The sequence below is a fragment of the Leopardus geoffroyi genome, chromosome D3 (genome assembly GCF_018350155.1).
Source record: "Leopardus geoffroyi isolate Oge1 chromosome D3, O.geoffroyi_Oge1_pat1.0, whole genome shotgun sequence".
Taxonomy (NCBI): domain Eukaryota; kingdom Metazoa; phylum Chordata; class Mammalia; order Carnivora; family Felidae; genus Leopardus; species Leopardus geoffroyi.
Window position 1 is genome coordinate 66,140,769 of NC_059339.1, and position 24,228 is coordinate 66,164,996.

The following is a 24,228-nucleotide window of genomic DNA, read 5'->3' on the forward strand; positions in this document are numbered from 1 at the left end:
GATAACAACATTTATTAAAAGTATTTTTCTTCGGGGGGCCTGGGTGGCTCAGTCAGTTAACTGACCAGCTTCGGCTCAGGTCATGATGTCACAGTTTGTGAGTTTGAGCCCCACATCGGGCTCTGTGCTGACAACTCAGAGCCTGGAGCTTGCTTTGAATTCTGTGGCTCCTTCTCTCTCTGCCCTTCCCCTGCTCACATTCTCTCTCTCTCTCTCTCTCTCTCTCTCAAAAATAAATTAACATTAAAAAAATTTTTTTAAGTATTTTTCTTTATGTGAAAGGTAGGTGGTTATTACCTTGGTAAGTTGGGCCCTGGAGCCTTTCCCTGTGGGGCTGTATTCTTCTGGGGGCAGTAGAAATTCTCATACACAATGGGTGCTAGGGCAATTAAGAAACAAAATATTAAGATGCTGGTGTCTCCCATTCTCAATGACATGTGCACAAAAGACTAGCAGAATTGCTTAAATAAATGCCCCGCCCCACCACTCCATTCACCTGGTGGAGTCTGTCCAGTTTTTTGTTGGTTCACAAAGTACTCAATGTCCTTCTCAATGCTGCATGCCTCTAAGCTCTTACGGACTTCTTCATACATCTGACAAAAAGAAGACAAATCAAGCGTAGAGGTATGTCTGTGAATAATTGTGACACAGCTTATTAAAACAGGTTTGATGAATGGCTGGCTCTTCCAAATTTTGTTTTGAAAAGAAAAAGAGACATTCCCAAGTCCCAGACTCATATAAAGGGATTTCTCTGGTGCATATCTGCTATTAAAATTGTTTTAAAGATGACAAGAAATGTTATCTCTGTGACTGCATAAAAACCTTCCCAGAAAGATTTGTCTTTAACACTGACGGGACAAAGAAAATAGATACCAAAACCAAAGCCACACACAAAATGCAAAGATGAATTAACTTGGAAAAAAGCTCTTGTAGTCAATTCTACAGGTTTTCTAGGTGTTTGATTTTTCTCCTAAAGTGAATGTCCCATCCAAGTGAGGGTGGCTATTTCTTAGCAAAGAAGGTTGTGATAATTTGATTCTAATCCCTCTTGAGGTCTGGAAACCCCATGAGTGTTGCTGTGCACAACTTAAACCCGGATGTTGGCTGTGGGAATGCCGCTGAAGTAAATCTTGAGCCCTGGCATGATCATTAGCCCGGGCATGGGTCAGTCTCCTAGTGCTTGGTGGTGTCCTGGAGTGACCCTTTGCTATGACATCTCTGTCTTCCATAAACTAAACTACATTTGGGTCTCCCTTTTCCGCTCTCCTGCCTTAACTGTGAATTCCTTAAAGAGAAAGTCATGGTGGCAAAGCAGATTAGGAGTCAGGCAGTTAGGTGTTTATTTGGGTCTTTCTATCAGCTCACTGTGTGGCCTCGGGCAAGTCACCGTACCTCTCTGGGCCTCAAATGAGGAGGGTGCACTAATAAATGCCTATGGTTCCTCCCACTCTCATGAATCCTCCATGGATGCTTCTGACTTACCTCATCACTTGTGACACATTGTTGTGACAGCTGATTCATGTGTAACCACAACGCATTCCGAAAGAAGTTTATTCGTTCACATTCTTGAGCTTCGAATATCTGCAGAAACATAACTACATGTCCGTACATATGCAGAGAAGGGAGACATTTGTCTAGACTGGCTATGACTTAAGAAACAGTGTCAACCCTCATTATCTGTAAGCTTATTGTCCCATTTAGGATATTCCCTGCTACCAAGGAAACTCATAAATTCTTACCGCAGGCAAAGAATGCAAATAGTATTCTAATATGGTATTGACACAAACAGGATTGGATATAGTTCTGAAGGTAAGAGGTAATGATGAGCCCAGATGCCAAGAGTCTAACCTGAATTCCAGCTAACATTTCCGACTGCCTGGTGGGCATCTCCACGTGGGCAGCTTGCCAGAGCCTCACATTCAAATTCCCCTATGACTGAATATTGGCAAAATGGTTATAATCACTGAAGTTCACGAGAACGTGGGGGAACCCGCACTTGTCCTCCAACTCTGTTTATGTTTGAAGGTTTCTTTAACTAAAAAAGTTTTTTAAGAAGTCACTTCCTGAACAATAGCTTCTTGGACATAAGCAAGTATCAACTTTAGGAAAATCAAGCTATTATTCTATAAAGGGGATGCTATTCAACAGTGGATGTTATATATTAATGTACTTTTTAAAGGTTGAATATAACACTATTACATTTTAAAACTTTTTATCATGTAGAACTTCAAACATAGATAAGAACAGAGAAAATAGTATAATGAATGCACATGTACCCTTCACCAGCTTGAACATGTATAATTCACAACCAATTCTGTTTTATTATATCCCTACCAACTCATCTACTCCCTAGGATATTTTGAAGCAAATACATTATTTTAATCGGAAACCTTTTAGTATTTAGTATGTAGCATACTTGGTATATATGTAGTGTTTATTATATTTTGTATTTATGTAGCATATAAACAGTAGATTTTATGTGATTTTTATTATAGAATACTTCGCATGGACAGAATCATAGAGAGCAATATAATGAATACATACCTATTGACCACCTCGCTTGGTCAACAAGTTTGGCCATATTTGCCTCAGATTCTGTTTAAGCCCCTTGTGTGCTTTCTCCAAACTCAATCCCCTTCTTCCTTCCCCACAGATAACCATTCTCCTAAACTTTATCATTCCTGTGCAGGCTTTTCTATTTGTGTGTCTATAAAATGCATATGATACTGCTCTGCACGTTTTTATACCTTAAAAAGGGGGACTTATTCTAGGTTTTTCCATGAGAGTGTGGAGTCACAGAAGTAAAGCAGAAAAGAGTGTTTTAGGAAGGGGATAGTGACCCACAATGTTAGACAGTAGACACAAGCCAAATAAGATCAGGAATTGCAAAGGCCTGCTGGACCTCACACCACAGAGATGTCTGGTTCCTCAGCGAGCAGCAGCAGGGGTAACAAACCCCAGATGCAGCAGGCTGGGACAGGCAGGGGCAATGAGCATGTGAAGACAGCTCCTTCAGGAAGCCTGGCTGTGAAGAGAGGAGAGGGCAGCAGACAGGAAGCAACAGCCAGTACCAGTAGGTTCTAACACCAAGAATGAGCTGAGTTGTCCAAACAATGGTATAAAAAGTTCACACTGAAGGGAGCTTTGCACAGGCATGAGGGAAAGACAGCTGGATGATGGGATCTTGAGCCCAGATGGCGGGATAGGATCTTGATAAGATAGGGGCAGCCCCTTTTCAACTAACAGGAGAAAAGGAGGGGAGGGGGGCGTAGATCAGTGATTCTCAGGCTTGAATTTGCCTAAGAAGCACCAGGGGACTTATAAACAGTACTGCACCTATTCCAACAGTTTCTGTTCAGTAGGTCCAGAGTTGGTCTGAGAATTTGCATCTCTATCAAATTCCCAGATGATACTGATGCTACAGGTCCTGGGATTTCACTTTGAGAACCACTGGTAAGAAAACTATAGACAGGCTGAAGAAACTTGAGGAAGTTATGTTATGTTTCCAAGTTATGTCTTTATTTTCTCCAGGAAATTGTAAGTGAGGTCACATGCTAAAAATGAAGCAGGAGGTAATGGTGAAATCAAAGGTGTAAGGAGAGTAAGAACTTCTTTTTTTTTTTATGTTTATTTATTTTTGAGGGTGTGCCAGCAGGGGAGGGGTAGGGAGAGGATTCAAAATGGGATCTGTACTGACAACAGAGAACCCAATGCCTGGCTCTCAAACCTCAAGCTCATGACCTGAGCTGAAATCAGACGTTCAACCGACTGAGCCACCCAGGTGCCTGAGTGAAAACTTCTAGCTCACCTTCTATCTGCATTCTCCTTATTGGATAGCAAGTTCAGGCAAGGCTCTTGAAAGATAATTATTTAATCACCCATTAACTGATTCAGCTATTTCATATTTGCACTAACCAAACGTTAGAGGAAGTCCTTGAACAGAGTCAGACACAACACTCAGGACTGTGACGGGGCAGAAAGATGAGGCTTGGAGGAAAACATTCCAGTTCCATCCATCCTATACTTAAATTTCTGATTTCTAACTTGGCCTCAAGCAATTCTATGAGAATTGGGGCCCTGTAATAAGGGGGGTGGTGCATTTCTGGCAAAGTAGACTCCCCAAATTCTCGGAGGAAGACCCATCCCCTCCTGAGCAGCCACCGGTTCTGGTACCTCGCAGGCCTTGATGTGCTCGCTCTGCCAGTCTTCGCGGACTTTGTCCAGAGTGTTGATGTGCATCATGTACGCCTTGTCTGCAGTGGAGGGGAAGGGCCTGGGTTCAGAAACCAGGCAGGAGCAGCATGCGCAGACCCACTGCCCAGCTCACCCTGGATGGCAAACGACACTCGCCAGAGTCACACTGAGCTCACAAGACCCCATGGAGCTCTGAACAGTGGGAGGCCATATCCATCTCTCTCTCTCACAATATATTTGTGAAATAAGCACTTTCTTTTGAGACATTAAACCAAGCCAAGTAAGAAATGTTTCAAGGGGAAGGAAAAAAAAAGGAAATGCTTCAAGGAAGGAGAACAAAGGCTGACAGGAACTTCAGCCAGAGTTCTCTTGAGCTAATTCAACCTCAATAGCTTCCACCCATTTCCATTTTCAGGAAGATTAGACAGTGAGAGGTGCAGAGAACTACCAAGTGACTTTGGTTTTGGGTTTAGAGACTTCTTAAATGACCACGGTCACAAGAGGCTTGGCTCCTGCAGAATACTCTGGGATCAGAAGGCTTTGCAAAACACCTGGCTTGGATCTCAGGTTTCAGCCATGACAAGGCCTTGCAACTTGGCTGTTTCCTTCATAGCAAATAAGAGTTATCAGGGCTGAAATGGGCTTTTAAGACAGATGTTCCTAATAAATCAGAATGAGTACCTGCTTACAAAGCAGCTGTCACATGACCTCCGCCCCCCCCCCTTCCCTCCCGCACCACCACCATTTAATTACAAGTACGGCTCAAGCAGGCAGTGGCCAGAAACAGCTGTCTCACTTTCCCAGGTTCTGATATACCTTGTCTCCCTCCCTGTCCTCCCTTTCTCCCTTCTTCCCTCCTGCTTTCCTGTTAATCCCACTGTCTGTCCATACATTCTTGTATGATATATAAAAATACCTTTCCCGACAGTTTCGGCATAATGTCAGCCCCCTCCCCACAAGCCTCCCCATCCCTGGGAGCAGCCCCCTTACCTGAGTCTTCGACTGCAGTCTTCGAAGTTGCCAGTTTCACGAAAAGCTGTGAGGACACACAAAGAACAAGAGATGGGGAATGCTGGGTAGAGCTCCCACAGGCAAAACAGGTTTGAAAGCAATGGCTGTGAAGAGACCCGTGTTCCACATCTTACCTGTGTTTCTCTCAGCAAACCGTTCAACTTGCCCTCTAATCTTAGCACCACAGGGAAACGGCCATCAAACATCTTGCCCCATGGTATCCTAAAGACATAGCCCCTGCCCTCTGGTTGCTGACAGTCTTCTACCAGATTACATAAAATTGATAATGCGCCCGAGCCTGAGGTGGCCTGGCTCCAAAGAATACTTCAGTCTTGAAGAAAGATGAAAAAACCAAAACCCTCTCCCCTACTTCTTATCACCCTGTTCCCTTCCCCATGGCCACGCTTCTCCAGCTCCTCCCGAACCCCAAAACTGTGACAAGGGACTTTCTGGGCCAGAGGATCCTGACAGCCCAAAAGCAAGATATTGCCAGGGACTTAGGATGCACGTCCATTTTTCATTAAGATTAGTAATTGGCTTTAGTTTCAAATACATAAAGCTCAGATTTTTCAGGCTGTCGGCTCTCCCAGGTACCTTTTCTTGCTGCTTCGGGTTCACCACGTTGGCACTCCGGTGGACAGCCTGCTCTGCTTCGTCTTTGTCCCGGCATTTCTGCACATAGGTCTTCTTTGCCTTTGTTGTTATGTGCCAAAAGAGGACCAAAACAGGTGAGCGGAACGTGAGCCTGCAAAGCAGCAGCCCGAGCCCGCCAAGCCCAGCAAAGGACAGGGCGCTCTGGTCAGTGCCGTGATCACCGCCAGATGGTGGGCACCCTGGCAGCAAAGGCTCCTTCTTATCTATTTGTGGAAGGGCTCTTTAGCCCTTTTCCAAACTACGCGTGTGGTGGCAGCCTGATCAAGGAAGTAATAACTCCAATTCGGCAAACACAAAGTATGTGGGCTTTAAAAACTGGAACAAAAGATGGGATTTGAAATAGGCAAAATCAAAATATGTGTATAACTGTAAGGTGTATAATCTAGGGGCATCTGGGTGGCTCTGTCGGTTAAGCGGCTGACTTCAGCTCAGGTCATCGTCTCATGGTCCATGAGTTCGAGCCCCGTGCTGACACTCCAGAGCCTCAAGCCTGCTTCAGATCCTGTGTCTCCCTCTCTTGCTGCCCCTCCCCCGCTCACGTTCTGGTTTTCTCTGTCTCTCAAAAATGAATAAACATTAAAAAACAATTTAAAAAAAAGATGTGTAATCTAACGTTTATGTAACATAACCCTCAGAACTTAGATGCCATCACTTGACCATAATAATTGTAATTATGCCTCAATATTCTAATGCATCCACCATAGCAGGTGACAAGGGCATGGATCCCATCAATTCTGTCACTCAAGCATAGCCATGTTCCTTTTTGATTTAAAAAAAAATCTGTTTGAGCTAGTTTATTTTTTTTTATTTTTATTTTTAAAGTTTATTTTGAGAGAGGGAACATGCACGGGAGTCGGAGAGGAGCAGAGAGAGAGAGAGAGGGAGAGAATCCGAAGCAGGCTCCACACCAGCAGCGCAGAGCCAATGTGGGGCTCAAACTCATGAACTGTGAGATCATGACCTGAGCCGAAACCAAAAGTCAGACACTTAACCGAGCCACCTCGGTGCCCCTGTTTTAACTAGTTTAAAAGTAGACCCTGGTCTATCCTGTGCTGTCATCACTACCATTAGTATGAAAACAGTTCTCAACTATATAGTTAGCAAATCAAATAATTTTCTGTTTCACCTACTGAAGCAAAGACTTAACTTACTCAAAGCAAAGCTGTGAGTCAGCTAATAAATAAGAATGTTGTTCCCCCCCAAAACTGCTTGACCAAGAATGAAGACTCCTTTGCAGAGATGGTTTGTGCGGCATCCTCTGCAATTCAGTTGAGGTTAACCTTTCAGTAAACAACCATACAATTCTCTATATATGCTACATACACATAGAAGTTTCATAATTTTTTTCACAATTGTAAGCACATAAGATATTCATGCAGCAAATTCCTTTTGTAACAGTATGTGATAGACATTTTTCTATGTCAAGCATGATCCCTGTAGCTGAACATTTTTTTTTTAATGTTTATTTTTGAGAGAGAGACAGAGAGTGAGCAGGGGAAGGACAGAGAAGAGAGGGAGACACAGAATCCGAAGCAGGCTCCAGGCTCTGAGCTGTCAGCATAGACCCCGACATGAGGCTCGAACCCACGAACTGTGAGATCGTGACCTGAGTCAAAGTTGGACACTTAACCGATTGAGCCACCTAGGCGCCCCTGTAGCTGAACATTTTAAAGGTTGTAAACACACACACACACACACACACACACACACACGCCATAATTTTAACTATCTCTCTATCAGTTTCCCATTTTTAATAACATAAAAATATTCTGATTTTGTTTTGGGTAGTATGAATTTATTTATACGGGTCAAATTCCTAGAGGTGTAATTGTTTGGTAAAAGAATATGTATATGTGCAACTTCCTTCCAAAATGACCACACCAACTGGTACTCCCACCAGCAGTATATGGAGTAAATTTCCTCACTTTCACCAACACCAAGCTTGGACAATATGCCTGACCTTTTCTATTATTAGAGGAGAAAATGTCAGCATAAAGTTGTGTTATTTGTATTTATTTCATGACCACTAAGGTGGTATGTCCTTTCTACTTCATGTCTTTTACCTGCTTTCCTATTGGAGCATTCCATATTTTCATTGAGTTTTTTTCCATTGTTTTTCTTTTAATGTTTATTTTATTTTTGAGAGAGAGACAGAGGGTGAGTGGGGGAGGGGTAGAGAGAGAGAGGGAGACACAGAATCTGAAGCAGACTCCAGGCTCTGAGCTGTCAACACAGAGCTGGATGCAGGGCTCGAACCCATGAGCCAGGAGATCATGACCTGCACTGAAGTTGGATGCTCAACTGACTGAGCCACCCAGGCACCCCTTTTTCCATTGGTTTTTAAGAGCTCAGTCTACATTAGGAACACTAACTGGCTATCAGTTATGTAAGTTACAAATATTTTCCCCCATTTGTTATCTCTCTTTAAGCCATGTATAAGATATATTTTCTTTTGCTCTAAAGTAGTCTTAAATTTTAATGCTGTCAGTTATCAATCTTTCTCTACCCTACTTTATTTTTTAATATGGCATATTAAATATTTTTTCTCTGTTGCTACATATTCATAAAGGTCATATAACTAATATTTCTCCATTTTTTAGTCACTAAATAATTTACAATTTTCATTATTTTAAGAGTGAATAAGTTCATGCCTTTGCTTTTCTTTTTTGGGATGATTTCCTAAAGATAGAGTCTTAGATTCTTAGTATAAGACTGAGGGGATATGATCACATTTATGGTTCTAAATAACTTTTTTAAAGGTTATACATACAAGCTTTTGAAAAGATGGAAAGATGTAATTTTCCCTATTCCTCCACATAAGTACAATTAAAAACTCTGGACACTCTGTATAAAACAAACATAAGAAAGGTGGAGAGAAGGCAGACTGGCTAGCAACCCTGGTCTGAGAAGGGTGACCCACAAGTAAGTTCTCTTGGTTTTTTCTTTGCCTCATATGTCACAGACTGAGTGCCAAAGAAGCAGGCAACCAAGAAGTGGCAATGAGCAAAAACAAGAAGTCCCAACAAAAACCTGCCCTCTCCAGCCAAAAGACCAGAAAAGGGACAGCCTACCAGGAGAGAAACCTTGAGAAAATAACCATTCTACTGCAGCCAAGCACCACCTAAAAAAACTGTGGCCTGCCCCCCATACATCCAGCAAAGGACAAGCAGGGAGTCTAGACTTCCACTCTCACCAAGCTATAACAGGATGCCCAACTTCCCTGCCAAGATGGTTTCAGAGAAGGACAAATAGGGAACTGGAACCTTCATTCTTACTGGGAGATAACAGCCCTATACATAGTGCCAGTAGAAACCATGTGGGCAACCTGGACTTCTATGACCCCTGCCTGGCAGTCACAAGGTGCCCCCTCTACCTGCTGGGGTGGTGTCAGAGAAGGTCTAGTGGAGGGTCAGAACTTTAACCACCTCTCTGTAGTAACACAGCCACACAAACCCTGTGGTTTCAGTGGAGGCCAATGGGAGAAAGCTGGATTTTTACCCCCATAAAGGAGTAATGAGGCAGGGGACCTCACTGTCCCCTGCTAGAGGTGTCAGAGTAATCCAGCTGAAACAGAATGTTTAAATAAGATCCAGAGTCTTGTAACATAATACCTAAAATGTCCAAAACCAAATGACTATCACTAATCATACCAAGAACCAGGAAGATCTGAAACTGAATCAGAAGGCTTTCAATAGATGCCAACATCAAGATGACAGAGATTGTTAGAATTATCTGACAAAGATTTTAAAGGAGCCATCATAAAAATTCAACAAGCAATTACAAAAACACTTAAATGAGAAAATAGATGGTTTGGGCAAAGAACTAGAAAAGTTCAGCAAACACATAAAAGCTATAAAGAAGAACCAAATGGAAATTTTGGAACTAAATAAACACACTAATGAAAATTAAAAACTCAATGGATGGACTTCAGAATGGAAGAGATAGAAGAAAGAATCAGTGAAGTGGAAAACAGAGCAATAGAAATTACCTAATCTGAAGAACAGAGAGAAAAACAGGCTGAAAAAAATGCATAGATGGGGCACCTGGATGGATCAGTGGGTTAAGTGTCCAACTCTTGATTTCAGCTCAGGTCATAGTCTCACAATTCCTGAGATTGAGCCCTGCATGGGCTCCATGCTGACAACATGGAGCCTGCTTGATATTCTCTCTTGTCCTCTCTCTCTGCCCCGCCCTTCTCATGCTCTCACTCCCTCTCTCAAGAAAAATAAATAAACCTCAAAATAAACATATAGAGCCTCATGAACCCTTGGGACCATAACAAAAGATCTAACACATTCATGTCCTTGCAATCCAAGGAAAGGAAGGTGAGCTAAAAAACTACTTGAAGAAATAACAGCTGAAAACTTCCCAAATTTGGCAAAAGATATAAAACTACAGATTCAGGAAGTTGATCATACCCCAAGCAAAATAAACCCAAAGAAATCCATGACACTACATATATAGGTGAACTTCTGAAAACTAAAAAAAAAAAAAGAAAAGAAAGAAAGAAGAGAAAAGAAAAGAAAAGAAAAGAAAAGAAAGAAAGAAAGAAAGAAAGAAAGAAAGAGAAAAAGAAAATATCTTAAAACAGAAATGACACTTTACCTACAAGGAAAAACCTATAACCAGTGAAAACAGCCTTTGACACTGAAGGGGAAATCAAGACATTCTCAGATGAAGAAAAACTAAAAGTATTCGTCACTAATAGACCATCCTGAAGATGGCTAAGCTCTCTAAGCAAAGGAAACTATAAAAGAAGAAACGTTGGAATATCAGGAGAAAAGGACACAGCAAGTGAAAAATGAATTAATACAATAGTCTTCCTTTTTCTTGAGTTTTCTAAATCATTTTTGATAGTCAAAGCAAAAATTATAACACTAGCATGGCTCTGCAGGCAGGTAGAAGAGATAGTTAAGAAACTTGTATTTCACTAGGGTTTTATCTTGAATTGTGAGAAACCTTGTCCCAGATTGCTCAAAACACAGAAAGTCTGGGAACAACCATGTATGGACCAATGCTATTTCTGCAGTTACACTGACATCATTCCCTATTTCTCAGTTGCTTTGGAGGTGCCATGCATCACAGAAAAAAAATGACGCGGAGCAGACTGCATATGTCATCGACATTGGTGACATTTTCTTTTTTAACTGGGTTACCACACACCATGTCACATAGAACATCATGATGATACTTCTGTACAAATATGGAATCATGGATGTTTCAGTAACAGAGTTCACTGTGTCCAGAGTGAACAGATTTAGGAAAGCTAGAGGGAGGGCCCTCGCAATTTGTCTTAGCTCTGTCTTGTTAAGTGTGTGTGTGTGTGTGTGTGTGTGTGTGTGTGTGTGTGTGTGTGTGTGTTTAAATAGATTACTTATGGAAGGCTCTTACAGTTTGTAGATCCTAAAACATGAAAGGCTCACTCAGTAAAATAGGCAAGAAACCAAGATTCAAAATAGTCACAAGGGAAAAGCTAACATCCAACAAGATAAATGGCATGTGATATAGACACTTTTGTGTCTTGGCCTGAAATATTTCAATTGACTTGTAAACTTTCCCAGGTTACCAGAAAGTCACCATCATTTTCTTTCCTCTATCTTGTTTCATCCTCTGTCTTTCTAAGGCCTTAAAAAGCAGGAAAGTCAAACTTCTAAAGGTTGTTTTCCCAAATCACTGCACTAGTCCATAATATTATTGAAGTACTATTTTCAGGAATATGCTCCTACACAGCACAGGATTTCAGAAAATGTCACCATGACAAAAAAAAAAAAAAAAAAAATGCAATAAACTGAGACTCACATCCATAGTTTTCTTGAACTGTAAGCTCCTTTGTTTATGGGCAGCATCCATTATAAGCTCTGTCTGTGAAGAGAGGACAAGCACTATTAATAAAAAACAAATTACTGTTAATGCCAGCTTATCTTGAGGAGTAAGTGTTCAACGTGGATTACCTCACTTAGTCCTCACACACCCAGAAGGTAGATGTGCTATTTATTACTCCCTTTTTACAAACAAGGAAGCTGTAGCAGAGAGGCTGAACAACCTGCCCAAGGTCTTACGGCTGCTCAATGGTAAGGCCCGCCCTTGAACTTGGGCAGCGACTGTTGAGAATCACTGATCATCCTTGGAGCTGTCTCTTCCGTAAACCTGGAATCAAGGAACTTAGGTTTCAAAAAAGATTTAAAAACCTTTGTTAAGGCACCGTTCATATTTTGAAAGCGGTCTTTATTCTGTAAGCCTGTGTCAGCACAATAAAATTAGGGACTCATAAATATTCACTCCTCTTGTATCCACCAATAACACACCCTAAACCAGCAAGGAGCCCGGGCAGTATGAAGAGAAGAAATGTTTGTAGGACAACTAAAAGAAGGTATTCTCCCAGCTAATCCCAGCTAATCCAGGAAAGGTAAACTACTCTGCTGAGTTCACTTGAGAGCAATTTCTTTGTTGTGGCTCTGATATTAACCCTTTCATTCCTCAAAATAATGGTGCTAATAGTTAAAATGTATGTCTCAGACATACTAGTAGTTGCCATTTATCAAGCATTATCATGTGCTAATCAGTTTTCATGCATCCCAACAACTGTAAGTACTCTTATCCCCATTTGGGGGGGATTAATTTACCCAAGCAAGTAGTAGAGTTGGGATTTGGGCACAGCCTGACTCCTGTGCCCTTGTTCCTAATCATTACCCTCACCTACCATTATCCTTATGATTGCTCTATAAAATCTAACGGGTATATAAAAAACAAAGAGGTGCAGTAATTCAAAATGAGCTATGGCATTGCTCTCGTGCAAAAGGACACAATGCAAAATAATAACTCTGAAAATGATGTTCAAATGTGGTTTCTCTTTCTTCTGGAGAATTACATTTTTGTCTGTTACCAACACAAACATGGCTGGATGGATTTTCAAGATATCTGGATGGAATGTTTGGGATGGTCTGACTTCAAATATAAGTTTTGTGGAATACATGAAATTCTGTTGGGGATCCCCAAGGGGCCTTCAGAGAACTGAACAGCCATCTTCCAGCCCAGGTGAAATCGAGGACTAAGAGGTGGGCCATGCATCTGCTAACAGTGAAGATCCTGTAGACACAGAGAACAGACATGAGCCCCACATGCAGAGTCTCATGGGAAGGCCCTTGTCATCACAGACAGGAAGCTGTGTGGTTCACTTGAGCGCCTAGGTACCTCTACCAGGAGGAGGAGCTGGGTTTATTTATTAATGGTTCCTGATTTCCCCAAACTCCATGGAGCAGATCACTCAGCACTGTTGGTCTGTCCTGTGGTCTTCGCCAGTCCAAAAATATATATTGCCTTTCTTCCAGTTTGGGAGCTGCCACTATTTCACAGTTTATGGCCTCAGCCCGGCCTCCTTATGTCCAACTCACACATAACACCTGCTTCCAGCACCTCTCAGGTGGCTACAAAGTTCTATTAGTCAGACCTTTTCCCTTCATCTTCCTCTCTACCTTGGAGGATCCCTGGCACCTGTATGAGAACAGGACCCTAGAGGAAAGACAGAGGTAGTCTGGCTCTAACCTGACAGTTGTGAGCCCTGGGGGCCCAAGAGGTGATAATTGCTCAAAGCCATTCAGTGACACCAAGTCCAGATCTGTCTGTTACCCCACTTTGATTTAAGTCTCCTCATGTCTGTATTCACTTATAGAATGGCCTATTCTTGGCAGGTCTTCAAAGGCCAAACCCAATGGAAATCTAATTGTCTTATTATGGATAACACAAAGTAGTACAAGAACTATCACCTCTGCTCTAGGGTGGGGAGAAGCAGAAGGGAGGGGCAAAGGAAGAAGAGATATGTAAATGATTCAAATGGCCCTGCAGTACATGACTGAAATAGCTGCTTTGGTGGTCTGTCTGTCTGCATTCATGCCATTAAAGCTGTAAGCGTCACTCCGTGTAACCAAGGACGTTCCTTTCTTTGGAGATTTCTCTCTACACAGGCAGAGCACCATTGTGCCATGCTCATCCCAATGTCAGCGGAGAGGGCAGAACAGAATGTAGGCACCAGAGGAGAGTGACTGACCGTGTGCTGTCCCTGTCAGCCTAGCACATTCTGGGCCGGGGAAGCAACCTCAGTACCCTAAAACGCCAAGACTCCTGAAAGTGGCTCCTAAGAGCCCCCCCAACCTGGCCAACCCTCAGGGATGACAGCCTGTCCCTCATCATCCTCACCTGTACTGTCACTCACTCTGGTGCTTGTAGCCTCAGGGTCTGCCCCCAAGACGCCTCCCCCACCTCACTGATAAGGTTAGGAGTCCCCACTGCAGGTGAGGTGGCACCTTCATCTCCCCTACTATTTAATGCTCATCACGCTTTATCATGATGACTATGTCACATCATTCTCTGGCCATGCTCTACACTCTATGAGGGAAGGATGACCATGTCTGTATTGTTCACCACCCTCAGAAATCTAGTTGAGTGAGTAGTACACCACTAACTTCTGAGCTATTCTACCTGCCGTCCCCCTTCCCCAGTTTGCTAAAAGGAACCAATGGTTTTCCTTGATAAGTGGAAATGGCTCAATTTCCAGAAAGTGGAAGCCCAAAACATACAGTGAAAATGAGAAGTTAGCATTGACACATTTTCTCCCAAAGTTTGATTTAAAAAAAAAAAAAAAGGTATCTAAAAACAGAAGTGGTACAACCCAGAGTTCACTGTGACACAAGTAACTAGAAATTTATTAATAAACTTCAGACTTCTTCAAGAAAGCTCAGAAGGCATTTTCCTCCTGTACAGAGCACACAGAATACAGAGAACTTGGATGACAGCAATGAGCTGAGCACAGGCTCCTTTATTACTTAACAGAATTCAGAACACATTCTTCCAGTTATGAGAATTTGATCTTTGTAACTTGTTAGGAGGGGAAGTTTCAGAAGCCTTGCAAAATTAACAAAACTCTCCCTGAAACGACTAAGGCTACCAAAGGCACTTGGAAACATGAGGAAATGACTTTCTGCTCCTCTTACTGGAAATCATATGCGTATAGACTCTGTTAATTTTGCCCCTGAAAAATTGTTATTTCTCTAGGTAGGTGGGCAAGGCTGGCAATGTCAGGTCAAAACAATTTGACTGTCTAATGGGTGGGTATATGTACATATTATTTCTGCTCTGAAAAATATTTGAGGCCAGATGCACCTCTCAAACCTGATATACGAAGTGTGAATGTGTGTGAAACCACTGATCTGGTATTCCTTAAATGTTAGTTTCCACCTTTTATTCCTAAGAAGAGGCATAGCTTTAAGAGCAGCTCATGACATGACCATAGATGTAAGGCAGTCGGGATCTTAAGTCTGCCATCCACTCCAAATGCCAGCTGGTCACCAAAGGCTGGAATTAGACTCTGGCTTAGAACCATAGGCAAAGTTTCTGAAAATGGCATATGGGTAGACTCAGCCTTAACAGCTGGACCTTTTTTGGATACACACACTATAGACAATGACCTTCAGATGGTCAAGGACCAGGATGAGAACAGATTTCCAAAAAGTTCATGCAAAGATGTCTGGGGAGACCGGGGTGGAAATCTTTGGGTGCCAAATAAAGAAGAGCTGGTCCCCCATGTGAAGCTGATGTCCCAACCTCATAGACCAGATGTAAAAAAGAAGAAATTCTAGAAGAGCTCTAGTTGGCTGTCAGGCCAACCTGAATGTATAAGTCATTTAGGAACAAGATAGAAGGGAGTCAGAATAGTCACTGGTCTCTTCTAAGGAACACTTTACTACTGTATATCTGAACTTCTTTTCTTGATCCTTGTAACTTTTCAAACATTTGCCAGTTTTGTTAACTCTTGTTACTCCCATCTCCTTCCATGTAATTGGACAGAGTAAATTCCATCAATGAAAAACAGCCTATGCACATCTGCTTTGAAGACAAAAAGGACTTGGATTTCCCAGGGCCTCAGTTTCCCAATTTGTAAAATAGGGTGGTTAGACTACATGGTCTCTGGGAGAATGTGAGTCTTCTCTACATCTTACCCTTCCCTTACTGCCTTCTCAAGGAGGAGGAGTGTGGTCTGGGAGTTCGCCAGGTTAAATGCCCTAGACTCTACCAAAGACAGGGTTTCCCCTTGCCAGTCATAGTCTGAATAGTGGCAGCAGATATGAAAAGAAGAAGACAGGCCAGACCCATAAATCCTGCGAGAATTCAAAGAGAACTGGCCTGGGTGCAAATGGGTACAGAGACAGAACCATCTAGTTGGGTCTCCACATGGTTTCCCAATAAATAATCTCATAGGTCGGGGCGCCTGGGTGGCGCAGTCGGTTAAGCGTCCGACTTCAGCCAGGTCATGATCTCGCGGTCCGTGAGTTCGAGCCCCACGTCAGGCTCTGGGCTGATGGCTCAGAGCCTGGAGCCTGTTTCCGATTCTGTGTCTCCCTCTCTCTCTGCCCCTCCCCCATTCATGCTCTGTCTCTCTCTGTCCCAAAAATAAATAAACGTTGAAAAAAAAAAATTTTTTTTTTAATCTCATAGGTTAAAAGAGGAGCATGGCTGCATGAAGGCGGGTGTGAGCCAAGGAGTTTGATGAAAAACAAGCCTGGAGTTTTCCGCCACGGGAAAAGCAACGTCTTAACATATACGCAAATCCAACCTTTTTCCGTTGTAGCTTTTGCTTTTCCCTGAATTCTTCCATCTTCCTGGCCTCTTCTCTTAGAGTCTGGGCAAGCTGAATGTGACATTGTGCCACACTGTCTACCTCTGCAAAAAAAAATTTAAAAAAAACATAATAAACAAGATCTACATATGTCTGAATTGAAATATACAAAACCACACAAAACTTATCTACAAAATAAAATACTGGAACAAGTGGTAAAATTAACCTACCTCACTTGGTCACCAACATATATCAACCCCCTCCATGTGCCCTGCCTTGCCCTGACCACCAAGACCAAGGCTAGCAAATCTTTAGCTTAACCTCCAACCACTAACTGTTACTAACCTAGTGTGTCCCCAGAACTGGGGAGAAAAACAGCTGAGGCCCCAGCTCATGGAGCTTACATGCTGAAAGATGTCACTGAACCCACTACAATTTCAAATTCGGTATTTATTTCTCATTAGATGACTCTAGCAGTCTTTCCATCTCTAACATTTTCTGAACCTGAGCATCTGTAAGAAAGGTCACACACAAAAATTATGGCTATCAATAATTATTTCTAGACAGAAAGGTTATTGGTGATTTTTTCTTCTTATTTTCTAAGATCTTTGCAATGAGTATGGTTTACCTTTGTAGCAGCAAAAAAAAAAAAAAAAAAAAAATTCTTACTTTACTTGTTCTAAGAAAACAATTCGAAGCATGACTTTAAGGCTAGAAAGACGGACAGGTCTGACCTAAGAAAAAAATTTAAACTTGTGTGTGTCAAAATAACCTTGAAAGGTTCCAAGAGACATGACAAATTAGAAAAATATTAGCAATTTATGTAACAGAATAAACTGCTATATTAAAAGAGTTTTCACAAGTCAAAAGAAAAATATATACATTCCAGTATAAAAAAATTGGTTAAAGAACATGGCATTTTTTAAAAGATTGGCTAAATGGCTAATAAACATTTGAAAATATATTCAACCGTAAAGCTATTGGAAAAAATGCAAAACCTCAACCCCCAGAGATGTATAATTTTTTACTTTTCAGTTAGGGAAAAATTTTTAAATGTGAAAATTCTTCATATTGGCAAGCATGGGTAAAAAATAGCACTTTTGGTGGGGGAGAAGTCAGTACAACCTTTCTGGAGGAGGTCTGGCATTTTATAAGACCAAAACTTTCAAATGTGAAAGAATGAGGCAGATCTATATGAACTGAAATGGAAAGATGCTTGGGAATGCAAGCTGGTGCAGCCACTCTGGAAAACAGTATGGAGGTTCCTCAAAAAAACAAAAATAGAACTACCCTACGACCCAGCAATTGCACCACTAGGCATTTATCCATGGGATACAGGTGTGCTGTTTCAAAGGGACACATGCACCCCCGTGTTTATAGCAGCACTATCAACAATAGCCAAAGTATGGAAAGAGCCCAAATGTCCATCGATGGATGAATGGATAAAGAAAATGTGGTGTGTGTGTGTGTGTGTGTGTGTGTGTGTGTGTGTGTGTGTGTGTATAATGTGATTGACTACTTGGCAATCAAAAAGAAGGAAATCTTGCCATTTGCAACTACGTGGATAGAACTGGAGGGTATTATGCTAAGTGAAATTAGTCAGAGAAAGACAAAAATCATAGGACTTCACTCATATGAGGACTTTAAGAGACAAAATAGATGAACATAAGGGAAAGGAAACAGAAATAATATAAAAACAGGGAGGAGGACAAAACAGAAGAGACTCATAAATATGGAGAACAAACTGAGGGTTACTGGAGGGGTGGCGGGAGAGGGGATGGGCTAAATGGGTAAGGGGCACTAAGGAATCTACTCCTGAAATCATTGGTGCACTATATGCTAACTAATTTGGGTGTAAATTAAAAAAAATAAAAAATAAAACAAGTTAAAAAAAGAAATAGAAAGATGCTTAGATAATATTGTTGGGAAAAACAAATTGTAGGATATAGGTATAGTATGATCTCATTTATACAAAAACTCACGTGTGTGTGTCTGTGTGCAATTTAAGAGAGAGAAAGAGAATTGTAAATGTGTAGGAAAAGATATATCCCAAACTGCTAGCATGATTAAACCATTGATATTTTCATTTTAAAAATGACTTAAAAACAAATGATCTGCCCTCACTCACCCCACAGATTCTGAACCACTGCCATGGTATCATCCTATTTTTCATATGAATTGATACATTTACATGTGTTTAATTGCATAAAAAATCTGGAGTCACATTCACCAATAACTGCTTATCACTAGGAACTGAAAGTCTAGGTACTTACTATCTTCTTGATAGTTGTCTCATTTGAATGTTTAAGATAAATATGTTTTTTAATAAGAAGGAAATAAAACTATTTGGGGAGGGTAGAAAGTAAGTCAAGTAACAGCAAGTACATAGGCTTAGGAGACCCAGCCTAGACTGAAGCTCCCTTGGGCCCCATGGTTAGCCTTGCAGGGCATATAAAAAACATGAAACATAAACATTTCTACCTTGAGAAATGTATTCATTGGTGAGTTAAAGAGGGAAGAGAACACCTTCCATGGAAAAGTTAAGATGAATATCTGTTTAGCTAACATTTACAAACTTCTAGAACCAGTCAACTAGCTACAGAAACACTTAAGCACATACATACGATGCCATGTTAAAATCCTTAGCTCGAAAGCAGCAAGTATTGTGAAGAACAGAAAGCCTTAAAGGCAGTTTCTGAGTAACAGGACTGGGGACTCTTAGAACTGAACAGGAGGGTGCCTGGCTGGCTCAGTCGGTAGAGCATAAGACCCTTGATCTCAGAGCAGTGAGTCTGAACTCCATGGTGGGTGTACGAATTACTTTAAAAAGGGGCGCCTGGGTGGCTCAATCAGTTAAGTGTCCGAGTCTTGATTTCGGCTCAGGTCATGACCTCACAGTTCATGAGTTCAAGCCCCACACTGGGCTCTGTGCTGACAGCGTGGAGCCTGCTTGGGATTCTCTCTCTCCCTCTCTCTCTGCCTCTTCCCTTCTCTCTCCCTCTCTCTCTCTCTCTCTCTTTCCCTCTCTCTGTCTCTCTCTCTCTGTCAAAAAATAAAATAAACTAATAAAAAAAATTTTTAATAAAAAATTTTTTTTCAAAAAGACCCGGACAGGACCCCTTGAAGACCAAATTGCGAGGGCCTTGCCCTGGATTTCAAGTGTGAGAACCCCTGCTCGAAGTAAGTCAAATGCACGTCATGACTTCCACATGGAAGGTGGGCTCTCCAGCTCATTTCAGCTCTGCAGAGCTACTTCTCACCTTGGGAGCTGCTCTAACTTTTTTTTTTTTTTTTTTACCCAATACGAGATGGCTGTTCAAAGTAAAACCCCCAGAACCGGCCAAGGGCAGCAAATATAGTTTAAAGAATCACTTACGCTTCTTGAAGACTTCAAGGGCCTGCTTCAGGGTGCTGAAAAACAAGCACATATATAACTTCAGTTCTGGAAATTGTTGTACAATCTTTTTTTCTTTTAAGTTTATTTATTTATTTTGAGAGAGACAGAGACAGTGTGAGTGGGGAGGTACAGAGAGAGAGGGAGACAGAGAATCCCAAACAGGCTCCATGCTGCCAGCAAGGAGCCCAATGCGGGGCTCAAACCCACAAAACTGTGGGATCATGACCTGAGCTGAAAACAAGAGTCAGACACTTGACCAACTGAGCCACTCACGTGCCCCTGTACAATCTTATTATAAAACCACTGCATGCTTCTCTCCACCCATGTGTCATGGCCTGCAGACTCATCTTTGCATGTAAGCTTGGGAAGACAGCTAAGGATCAAGATTTCTTCAGTTCAGTTTTCCTCTTTCTTGCTCTCTCAGTCCCAGGCAAAGCATTATAAATTCTTCACTGTCCACCTGGGTAGAGCAAGATGCCCAAATTCCTTATGTTTCATTTCTCCCAATGATTATATAGGAATTATGATCCCTTTCTCATAAGAATACCAGTCCACTTCTTTGAAGTGTGATAATTAGAAATAAGGATACAAGGCAGGGTCAAACTCTGGCTCCTGATCGCCCTCTTTTTCACTCATTTGTCAATCATGTGTTCATTGAACATAAACCATGAGCCAGGTGTTGTGTCAGATGTTAATGATTCCATGGTACAAGACAGACTGGTCCCAGACCTTGGACTCTAAAGGAAGGGACAGACATGAAACACATCGTTTCAATGTTCTACTGCTAAAAAACAAACTACCCCAAATTTAGCAGTTTAAAACAACACACATTTACTACCTCACAGTTTCAGTGGGGAAAGCCCATGACTCATTTTTCATACCTTCTTCAATCTCCCCCATCCTCTTACAGCCCATGGCTCCTCCTCCCTTGGAGACGCCCTGGCCCATGGTTTTAGTTGTCTGTCGTCCTACACTTCCTAAAGTAAACATCCTTGTGAGGTGACATGGCCCTGGGGATGTTCTTGCTCATGCTGCCTTCACTGGAAGCAGATCTCACTGGGCTCACTCCAGCCTCCTAAGTAGGAATGGAACTTTGTGAATTCATGGTCCCCGAACCACAACAGCATAACATCATGGATCACTTCTTATATGTATACATGTAGGTGGCAAGCTTTGCTACTTTGCAAAGAAAAACCCCTTGTCTTTTCCACCTGGCCGTTTCTTTCAGCTATTTCCTTTCCCCTGCTCTGTTCATCGCAAAGAAAGAATCCTTATTTCTGCATGCCTTTTCTCACACAAGCACTTCCAATTATTACAAAGACATCAAGCAGGAAAACATAACTGCACATTCTCCATTCTCTTTACCCATCTTATGATACAATTATCGTGATATGGTGCGGATAGACACCAGAAAGTGTCCATGTCTAACAAATGTGCCAGTGGTCCAGAAGGACAAATGAACGTCACTGAAGTGCAGGCACACTACTGGAATTACTGGGAAATGCAGAGATATGGCATCAGACACCACCAGAAGGCTTTCTCAATTGGGAGTCGTGGAGCTGAAACCCAGCCTTACACATAAATAATCTGTTCAGGGTCTAAAGTTTTTTTCCCCCACCCTAAGCAACTGGCTGCAGGGCCACAAGAAGGGCAGCCTCAATCTCTCTTTAGTTTGTCATTAGCTTTGTTGTCTCACATCATCACTTAATTGCTGTTTCCCTTGTTCAGGACATGACAACCGGAGAGAATCTGAACCTTGGGGGTGGTGGCCTAGCAACATCCGACTCCTCTTCTCCCTAGTGTTCCCCTTCACTGTGGGAAAAGAAAATATTCTACCACCCTTTAAGATTCTTTTTAATGTTTATTATTTATTTTTGAGAGAGACAGAGCGTTAGCGGGGGAGGGGCAGAGAGAGAGGGAGACACAGAATCCGAAGCAGGATCCGGGCTCTGAGCTGTCAGCGCAGAGCCCGATGTGGGGCTCGAACCCACAAACCATGAGATCATGACCTGAGCCGAAGTCAGACGCTGAACCAACTGAGCCACCCAGGTGCCCCTCTACCACCCTTTCGATAAACACTTTGGCCTTAAATCCTAGCAAGCCCATTAGGCGCCTGAGTCTCTCAATGTGGTCCACAACACGAAAAATCCTAACTAGTCCACAGAGAAGCAGAGTCTTGCACCCTTATCGAGGGCCCTTTCCTAAAGATCATTCTGGAGGTGACAGAAACAGAAGTCACCTAAATGGCCTTCAACTTTGGACACTCTGTCCCCAGGCCTCATTTTTTGTTGCATCTTCCTGTCTGAGGTATACTCTTAGAAGGAACACTGACTGGCCTTTATCACAGAACAGAGAGAATAGTGTTCTCTATGAATTTACTAAGTTATAAGTCAAATGTGTAAGAATATAATAAATACCATTTTGGATCAGACTCATTCTGCTAAATACCTTTTCTAAGAAGTGTTAATGTGAGAGAATATGGCTCTTTCTCATGACATCACCTCAAGTTTTTGGGTATCTTCCCAAACAGCTTACGCTTTCTCTGCAAATAAACAAGTTTTTTGGTCAAGTGACCCACTAATCTTCCTTGAAATTATCTAAACCCTGCTTGAATGACAAAGAAACATACCTAAATCTATGCAGTTTTGATCTGTCAACACGTAAATGTTTTACATGTTCAAAAAATAAAACTAAATCAAATAGGGAAAAGAAAACAACCCTTAAAATTTTTAAAATTGAAACAAAATTGGTTATATTTCACACATAAGATCATGACCTGAGCTGATATCAAGAGTCAGATGCTTAACCAACTGAGCCACTCAGGCACCCCAGAACACAGTATTCTTAGTGAAATACATTCTAAGATCAAAAGGAACTTCAAGGAAATGTTAAACTTCATTCAGAAGTATTATTATGAGTAGTAATATTGATATTATTTTGAAATATTTTAATATAAATGGTCATATAAAGCAAGTAATTGTGCTAATATTGTCAGGAATCAAGATTTTCAGTGCAAGGTGAAGTGAATATAAAATTAAGGAAATTAAGTAAAACCCTATAAAGTTATTTTAGAATTGGAAATATCAATATGAACTACTCATGCTTTTAAAATCTGTCCCCTGAGGGGTACCTGGGTGGCTGAGTCAGTTAAGCGTCCAACTTGGGCTCAGGTCATGATTTCACAGTTCATGAGTTTGAGCTCTGCATTTGGCTCTCTGCTTTCAGCACAGAGCCTGCTTGGGATCCTCTGTCCCACTGTCTCTCTGCCCCTCCCCCACTCACGCACGCAGGTGCCTGCTTTCTCTCTTTCTCAAAAATGAACATTTAAAAATAAATAGGATGCCTGAGTGGCTCAGTCAGTTAAGCCTCCGACTTCAGCTCAGATCATGATCTCATGGTTTGTGGGTTCGAGCCCCGCGTCAGGCTCTGTGCTGACAGCTCAGAGCCTGGAGCCTGCTTCAAATTTTGTCTTTGTCTCTTTCTGCCCCTCCCCTACTTGTGCTCTGTCTCTCTCTGTCTCTCAAAAATAAAATGAAATGTAAAAAAATTATTAAAAACAACTTAAAAATAATAAAATATAAATAATATAATATAATATAATATAATATAATATAATATAATACAATACAATATATAATATCTGTCCTGGGAAAGTGCCTAGAAACAGTGACATCTCTGTGACAATGACCAATGCTAGAACTCAGGGTTTCATCTCTAAATATAATAAATCACTAAAAGGAACCAAGTACATGTGGAGAAATATCTAATTCTAGGTTTAAATTTAAAATGTTCCAATTTAAACATTTTCACAAAAAACCTATATTAAGAAAGCATGGCAAACATGAGTAATTATTAAATCTAGGTGATTTGGGTATACAGCCAGTCTTTATGTTTGTCTTTTTACCTTTTAGTGTATTTTTTAATTTTTCATTTAAAACATCAAAAGTAAAATATAATATATATATATATATATATATACACTATATATATATATATACTATATATATATATATATATACACTATATATATAGTATATATACTATATATAGTATACTAATATATATATATAGTATGTATGGTATAATCCTTATACCAATGCCTGATATCAGGGGTTAACAAATTTTTTAGGCTTATATAACTATTAATATTTTAAGTAGTTTTCAATGTTTCTTTTCTATAATCCAGCACATTTCTGGGGTGGGGTGGGGTGGGGTGTGTGTGTGTGTGTGTGTGTGTGTGTGTGTGTGTGTTAGAAGCAAGAGAAGAGAAGAGGAAGGTCTATGTCTTATCTTCCCCCATTAGGGTCTCTGATAGGACACAGACCTCAGTGCATCTATGCGGCTCTCTATAGCACAGTATGTG

At 41.3% G+C, this 24,228-nt stretch overlaps 1 protein-coding gene across 1 annotated transcript in view; it reads right to left on the reverse strand.

Moving 5' to 3' along the window:
• Positions 1-24,228, reverse strand: part of PSTPIP2 (proline-serine-threonine phosphatase interacting protein 2) — a 79,331-nt gene that overhangs the window by 6,622 nt on the left and 48,481 nt on the right. Inside the window, exons 4-12 of the mRNA XM_045456868.1 lie at positions 19,845-19,879; positions 16,466-16,572; positions 11,659-11,721; positions 5,800-5,898; positions 5,185-5,230; positions 4,174-4,253; positions 1,483-1,581; positions 497-593; positions 298-379 (exon numbers count right to left, since the gene is read on the reverse strand). Of these exons, the coding sequence (XP_045312824.1) occupies positions 298-379; positions 497-593; positions 1,483-1,581; positions 4,174-4,253; positions 5,185-5,230; positions 5,800-5,898; positions 11,659-11,721; positions 16,466-16,572; positions 19,845-19,879 (708 nt within the window). The remainder of the gene's footprint in view (positions 1-297; positions 380-496; positions 594-1,482; positions 1,582-4,173; positions 4,254-5,184; positions 5,231-5,799; positions 5,899-11,658; positions 11,722-16,465; positions 16,573-19,844; positions 19,880-24,228) is intronic.